We start from the raw sequence: 8068 nt of genomic DNA, 5'->3' as shown, positions 1-8068 counted from the left end.
TAGAACAACAGGGAGGAAGGCAGGTCTGCTGGGAGCTGAAGAGGGGTTCTACACTAGGAAAACTCAGTCCCAGGAACACCTAACCACTGTGCAGGGAGGACTGGTTCCAGGGACGCAGGACTAAACTAAAATGATGTTCTGGCAGCTTGAGACCTCAGGTAGAGCTCGGGTTTAGTGAGGACATGCGGGCTTGTAAAATGTAACAGCCTCTTGTACAGGAGCTCGTGTGGGGGCAGAAGAGATTCGATGGTTTCTCAGGACTCCTTCCTGAAGGGTGGGGCAGTTGAGGGGCTCACTCGTGCTGTAGTCATGACTTGATTCTGGGTCTCTCCTCTTTCATTCCAAGCCCGAGAGAGGCAACAAGGAGGACAGCCACAGACAAGGACTTTGCCCCACATTTTAGAGGCCAGTAAGTGCCTTGAGGACTAGGGACAGCCTGCTGACACCACTCAGGGCCCGGGGAGACAATTGCTCTGTTGTGTACACGGGCTCAGCCTGCAGGGCTCTTTACCGTGGCCTTGGCTACCAGATCCTCGCTGCTCTGACAAGGCCCTGGGAGGGCAGCTTGGGACCCAGCAAGGTCAGGTTATCTACTGTCATCAAACGATCCACATGATGCCAGGGAATAGAAGGGCCCGGGGTGGGGGGCCTTTTCTTTTGATAAAGACTCAAGTGAGACAGAAAAACTTGTGCCACGAGACCCTGGAGTAGCAAGTGGCTTCTTCCTTTTTAAGAAAGCTGAGGAATGTTGACAACTGTTGCTCTGGAGTCTAGGTTAGGTGGACTGGAGAGTGGGTAGGAGATGCTGTAGGGTGTCCTTCCAGGGCTGAGAGTCTTAGAATCCAAAGGTGCTCAGTGCAGGAAAAGGCTTGGAGCACCTATTTGCTGTGGCCCTGCGCAGTCACAGTCACCGAGGAAGCAGCTCACCTAGGGGGCTTTTCCAAGCATACACTGCCTCCTGGCAATCCCAGGAAGCACTCAGTCTGTGCTCTGGACAGGAATCCAAGCTGGCCAAGGATGTTTGACTCCCCATGTCCCTTCTCAGCCAAAGGACTCTTCTCTTCTTGGTCTCAGAATGACCGCTACCTGGGCTCCTCTATGTCACAGGGAAGCAGTATCCTCAAACCTGGCCTGAGGCCCAGGTGTGGTGCCCTATTTCTCTGGGTCAGCCTTTGTCCTGGATATGAACCAGGTTGCCAGAGGCTCCTGGAGTGGGGTGATGGGTTAGATGAGCATTTTAAAGGGATTTCAAAGAGCTCCATGGAAAGAGGTGCCTGGCAGCTGTATATGTATGTGGTCATAGGCTTTGGGAAGGTAGAACAATAGAGGGAAACTAGAGGGGGAAAAAATGGGTTTGGTAGCTTTGCCTAGAGCCCCAGGAAGCCTAGTGTCCTTAGTTGGGCTGTACTCTGCCTTGGCCCTTGGGCTCCAACTACCCACCTATCCAGGGCCTGGAAAGCTGAGAAATGCTCCCGGCTGGGCAAGGCTGAGGGCTTCATCAGGCCACAGACTTGACTCGGTTGTTGTTCAAATAGAACCACTCCCACTAGCCTGTTGTCTCTCTTGTACTTCTTATAATGATAGTTATTGACTCTGGTAGCAGGCAGTTCTTAAATAAAGACGGTTTCTCAACCTGCGGAGGCAACTGGTGCCAGCTGTGGGTGTTTTTATCACTGGGCTAAAGCACACCTTATCCTGTTCCCGAATCCAGGCTCTTATCCAGCACCTTTCCCTCCCCCAGCCAATTCTCAGGCAGTCACTATATATGATTCACATTGCCTCATTCATCCTGGGAAGGAAAACCATTAGCCCAAGAGGCTTCAAGGCAGGCCCAAGCAGCACACACGCAGGCATTCTGCTAGGCTGAGCTGCCGAGCAGAGCACACTGGCATTCAGTTAAGACTGGGCTGCCCGAGCAGTGTGCACACTGGCATTCTGCTAGGCTGGGCCGGCTCTACCTAACACGACGGGCAGTGAACAGTGCTCGTGTGATGCTACTCTTTCAAGGTGCCCTGATTTTTAAGACATTGGAGGTATTGACTCAACTGTACCCGAGGGAAGTCTTCTCCCTGCAGAGATATAGTGACCCCCACCTGGAGAAAAGTACCTCCAGTATCTGCTCACAGCAGCCAATAGAATTTGAATTCCTAGTCATAGCTCCCAGCTGCGACATTCTCTCAAGCATTCAACAAGCACTGATCATCCGTTACGTCTGAGACCTGTGCAGTGATACACTTGTGCGGCCCTGGGAGAGTTCCATTTGTTCCGTGCACAGCAGGTAGGGCTCCATGCTATGCCCACAGCCTTTTTAGGGAAGATGGAGATGAAGGCGGGCAGAACCCCCACTACTGGCTGCTTAGCCATGTGCAGGGACCTGTTCAGTAGCAGCCCAGGCTGACCATGGGCCCCCAGAAGGGGCCAGCATTGGTGGCGATATACCTTTGCACCCAAAGGGGCTGCTGGGACCACTGGCCACTCCAGAACCCAAATTTTACTCCAGTCAGCATCTCCTTGACCCTCCAGAAACAGATTACATGACAGAATCCAACAAACTGAATTGGGTTTGGGTCTTCACTAATACATCTTCACTAATACATCTTTTGTTTCCTTCCCTGTCCAATCCCTTTACACCCTCAGAGTCAAAATTCAAGAATCCAACGCACAGAGGGCTATAAACCTAGAGCTGGACAATACCGCATCTATGCGTGACCACTGGCCTCCCGTGGAAGTGACTTAGCTCCTCTTGGGTCCCAGTCTCTCCATCTGCAGAAGGTGGCTGTGTACTCCAGTCCTCTGCCCTCCTTAGTTAGCTACAAAGATGCTGTTGTATGGACTTTTGAAGTATAGCAAGCTCTCTCCTGGCTGCTCTGGCAAACTGCCGGGTACTGAACTAATATGCATCAGTAATAGCTCTGCCCAACTCACATCCAGTCCTTCACTGTCTACCAAGCAGTTTCACTCACAGGATCTCATTTGATCCATACAAGCACGTGTTTCAAAGATGAGGACTACTGAGGGCCAGTCAGCTCCCCGTTACAGCCGATAGCAGAAACAGAAGCAGAGCCCAGGTCCAAAATCCATTCCCCCGAGGTAGAGAGAATGGGGGGAAGGGTGTGTGGAAAAAATGTCAAGATCTTTTCAAAATAAGAGCCATAGGAAAGACTTCCTGTGCACGGGCCTACGTCAGTGGTTCTCAATCTTCACTATAAATCAGAATTATCTATAACACTTCTACCAAACAAAGGTGCTTTAAGCGTATGATTTTTATATATGCAAGACACTGAAAGGGCCTAAAAGCAGTGACTCCCCAGTGAAAACAAGCACATCTAGCACCCAGACCTTGGTTTCTGTACTACTCCCCAAACTAAAAGGAACCAGAGTTCCCTAGAGAAACAGCAGATTCATGTTTGGAGAAACTAAGTCCAAATGATCACATCTAAAGGACAAAAGAGTTGGCTTGAAGGGATTCCTACTGACCAAAATTGGGGACAATTTGAACATCAAAAACATGACAACAGTAATGGAATATATGTAACTCACTGAATAAAAAAGAGAATCCAGCCCAGCTGGGTGTGGCTCAGTGGTTGAGCATCGACCTAGGATCCAGATCGCAATTCGATTCCCCGTCAGGGCACATGCCCAGGTTGCGGGCTCGATCCCCAGTCGGGGTGTGCAGGAGGCAGCCGATCAGTGACTCTCTCATCATTGATGTTTCAGCTCCCTCTCTCTTCCTCTCCCTCTGAAATCAATATATTTTTAAAAAGAAAAAAAAGAAAAAAAAAAGAGAATCCATTGAGACCTCAAAAATAAAGAGTAAAAAGAGTAGCTCTTCTTTACAGAAAACTGCAGGCTAATAAACATAGAAATGATGAATTTACAGAATCACCATTTTGCAACCCCCAACATGCTGCAACAAGGCAAGGATCATGAATGGATTCCAAAATGTTTGCGAACATTTTTAAGAAAACCAGATAATCACAAAATATCATCCCACAGATTACTTACAAAAGGAAAAAATATACTGACATGGGCAAAAGTAGGTTTCCAGTTGTAACACAAATACTACAAGAATAAACTTTCAAGTACTCACGACTGTAAACCTACTTTCGGCCGCCCCTGTATACACTTTTGGAGAGATCCATGAGTAGCGGGTCACCTGACATGTGCCTCCTGAGGTGATGTGATAAGTACGTCATCATTTACACAGGGCTTTTGTCAAAATGTTTAAGATTCATTCCTCAGAACCTAATCATTAGGAAACAATGGCAAATCCAGATTGCGGGACACCATTCAAGACAACGGGCCTAACTACTATTCAACCAAATCAATGTCATGAAAAACAACAAAAATAGCAGGCGATCAGTTGTAAAATAAGGTGTAAGGGAAACAACCAAATGTAATGTGTTAGCTTCACTCGAGCCTGGATCAAAAATTAAAAAGCTCTAAGATTTTACGAAAAAAAATCAACTATATGTCAGATTAGGGAATTGTTTTCTTCGATGTGATGACAACATTGTGGTTCCATGGGCAAATGCCCTTATTGGGAGATGCATACATAATTTAGAACTAAAGAGTCACAATGTCTGTGACTAGCTTTCAAGTGGTTCAATAAAATCAGTATTATTTAGAAAGATAATTGTAGCAAGATGTTCAAAGTTGATGAATCTAGGTAAAGGGTCTATGGGTGTCACCAAACCTTTCTTTCAAGTTCTCTAAGGGTTTGGCATTTTTTTGAAATTAAAAGAAGAGCCCTGGCCAGTTTTGCTTAGTAGTTAGTGTTGGCCCCTGGACTGAAGGGTCCCAGGTTTGATTCCGGCCAAGGGCACTTATCTCGGTTGCAGGCTCAATCCCTGGCGCCAGTCTGGACGAGTTCTGGAGGCAACCAATTGATGTGTCTCTCTCACATCGATGTCTGTCTGTCTCTCCTCCCTGCCCCACCCTGCCACTCTCTCTGAAAAGCAATGGAAAAAATATCCTCGGGTAAGGAGTCAAAAAACAAAATAAAATAGTAGAGGAAATCAGAGATCCACTGGCCATAACTGAAACTAAATTAGCACCCCCCAGGGTTGGAGCTCAGGAATCTTGTTTCAAAAGCTCACACAGGTGGTTCAGACACAGCTAGAGAAGAGAACCACTGGTCCAAGTCTTGGTTTCTACCATCTCGTCTGTAGACAGAGAAAAGTGAGGGGAAGAAATGCTATAATTCTCTCAGAATTAGCTGGGGCCAAAAGCCTTTTCTCTGATGGTTCCCTAAGCCAATTATCTGACAGTCTGAAGGGCCTCTGAGGGTCTTAAAAATTGGATTTCCCATGGAGGAAGGCCTTAAGGGGCCTTGGCTGCTATAAGAAACCAATACACTTGACCTTTCTAGGAACACAAGTTCAGGGCACTGAAAGAGCTAGGAGAGAAGCAGAGAGCAAGCCAAGGGACATTTCAGGGAAACCTATCAGATGAAGATTCCAGTGCTTTGACAGGAATAAATGTAACACTGAACAGAGAGGATTCACCTGAGGATGGGGGGAGCAGATAAATTATTAACATTTAGTGAGGCTCTATTACATACTGAGTCAGATGTCATTACTAACCTCAGCTCTGGTACACATGGGCTTAATTTGTTCAATGTATATTCTAAGAAATTTGAGGAAAACGAAAGCCCAACTGATTATGGGACGATTTAAACAACTGTAAGAAACTGTTAACTAAAGAGTAGGAAAGATGATTTCCATACAGCTGTCAATTACTTTTATTGAAGAAGAAAAAGTGTTTTCACTAGAAAAGCTATTATTAATAAATCTTTCTATGTGGTTATGCTGCTCAGAAGGGAGACGTGGGGAAGCAACAAGCTATGAAGGACAGAAAACAAATGCACGTTTGGAAGAAAGAACTCTCCGAGCAGTAGGGGAGATGCGTGCAGTCGGGTTACCTGGGGACCTAGTGGGCAGGGAAGTCAAGAAGAGATCCATCTAGGACACAGTCAGAGATTATTGCCCGTTGCTACCACAATGTTGCCCCTTCTCCACATCCCCACTCACTCTTGGCACTGGATGCCCTCCCTTAGGTGGTCCACAATCAGGCAGCCAGAACACTCCCCTGAAAATCTAGCTTGGCCTCCTGAGCAGCCAAGTACAGCTTCCTGGGCAGCCAGCCCTTCAGAAGCAAGGCCTGTTAGGTCTCATCGCTGGCATTTCTATAGACCACCCTCAGCCCACTGCTCACGACAAAGATCACCAACACCCCGCCAATCACTCCACTAGCAATTCCTATTCCCAAGGCTGTCGCCACATCCCTTCTCCATGGCAAATGGGGAGGCCTGGAATAGTTGCCCAGATTCACTTGAAGGCCCTCATCTGCTAACTTCTGTTCCTCAGTAAGGGACTGATGAAAATCCAGGTGCACCAACTTAGAAGATAGGACCTTCAGCCCAAAATAGACCCTCTTGACGAATCTCAAGTTTTTTAACAGCTGCACATCACACCGGTAGGTCCCAGAGTCATACTCCTGAATAGATTTAAACTTCACAAAGTAGGAACGGGACATGAAGGGCTTGAAGACTTCATCTTCAATTGAGATGATACCCCGAGCAATTCTCCAGCTGAACCGGAACTTATCCAGCCCAATCTCCAGGATGTCTGCACTCAGACAGATCAGCTCATACTCCTTTCCTGAGGAAACGGTGAAATGGAGCATCCCACAGATCCAGGTGCTCAGACATTCCGAACGCTGAGTTCTACACTTCCTTCTCACTCCATCAGGGCCCACCTCACAGATGGTCTCTTCCTTATAGCCAAGGCCACAAGTGACAGTACAGGCCGTGGTATTGACAACAACTTCCCCCACAGCGTCTTGCAGCTTCTTAGGGATGGGCTGTGCAAAAGTCACAAGAGGCAGGCAGACGGCCAACACCAGGCTCCCAAGGATAAAACTAGTAGCCAAAGTCTTCATGTCTCAGCAGACATTTCACTGCCCTCAGACAGCACCCCAAGGTATTCCGGTTGAATCCTCTACGGTATCATAACTCAATTCCTTCCATATGAGATATCCTTCAAAGTCAAAAGATATGATACATGCATTATCAATAAAACACTGCCACTCTAAACCAGAGTCCAGTCCTTATTAACAGGTGAGGCCGCCAGGCAGGAAAGTCACAATGTTGCTGCTTTACCACCTCTGCTTGTTATTGACCCCCTAACCAATCTTCCTTCTTTCCACACTTTTAATGACTTTAAATCCACCTCTTGGGAAGACAAAGAAGGCCTAAGAAGCTGAAGTGAATTCCCAAATCACCTCAAATGCATTGAAGCCAGACTTGCCCTCACTCTTTCCCCTCCCCGCCAAATTGTGGGATCTAATGTAGAGAGTTTCGACCTTACCAAATAAGAAATCAAATAACAAGTCTTAAAAGAGAGAATTAACCTGAATTAAGTTACTGCCTCTCAATGCTCCTAAACCTTCTATAACAAGAATTAAGAACTCCAGGCTAGGAGGCAAGTCACTTATCCTTCCTGAATCTTTATGTCTAATTTCTCCTTTGTAAATTAAAACCTTGGTGCATATTTCAGGAAAGTCATTTTGAGCACCAAATGATAAAGTGTGCATGAAAATACTTTGTAAAGTGTGAAACACTGTTCCTGTGTAAGGAATTTTAAATGGAAATGAAAATTCATGAGGACAAGGGCCAAGAGCCCTCTTAGAATTCAAATGTTGATCAGCAAGTTACCGCTATTAAATGCAGCTCCTCTCCACCTTCTAGGCACTTTTCCTTCCCAAGGACACCAAAGATATTTTCGGGAGGAGTGGATGCATAATTCTCCCTGCCCCTTGGCCTACTCACTTCACTCTGTAGAATAGAGAAGCCCATCTTTCACCCGGGCTAGCGTTGCTATGAAACAGCTATGATGTCAAAGATGGATTCTCAGTCACATCACAGAGATTAACAAGTGAACACTCGAATTTGATGATTAAAATCAAACACTTACATAGACTTTATGAAACATCTTATTGTTTAGGAGACAATGGGTATTCAATGGGTTCTAAAGCTATTTAATCTAGGAGGAAAAAGGGTGGTAAA

At 46.4% G+C, this 8068-nt stretch overlaps 1 protein-coding gene across 1 annotated transcript; it reads right to left on the bottom strand.

Annotated features, from left to right (window-relative positions):
- Positions 1-6028: 6028 nt before the first annotated feature.
- On the bottom strand, positions 6029-7853 carry TMEM81 (transmembrane protein 81). Its single transcript, XM_016215468.2, is given in 2 exon segments — positions 6029-6174; positions 6177-7853. Coding segments are annotated over 2 exon segments (912 nt in total). The 5' UTR covers positions 6943-7853.
- Between the last annotated feature and the right edge of the window lie 215 nt (positions 7854-8068).

Source organism: Miniopterus natalensis, chromosome 19, assembly GCF_054644295.1.
Source record: "Miniopterus natalensis isolate mMinNat1 chromosome 19, mMinNat1.hap1, whole genome shotgun sequence".
NCBI classification, from domain to species: domain Eukaryota; kingdom Metazoa; phylum Chordata; class Mammalia; order Chiroptera; family Miniopteridae; genus Miniopterus; species Miniopterus natalensis.
The sequence above is the reverse complement of the archived record's forward strand: the minus strand, read 5'-3'. Positions and strand labels throughout refer to the sequence as shown.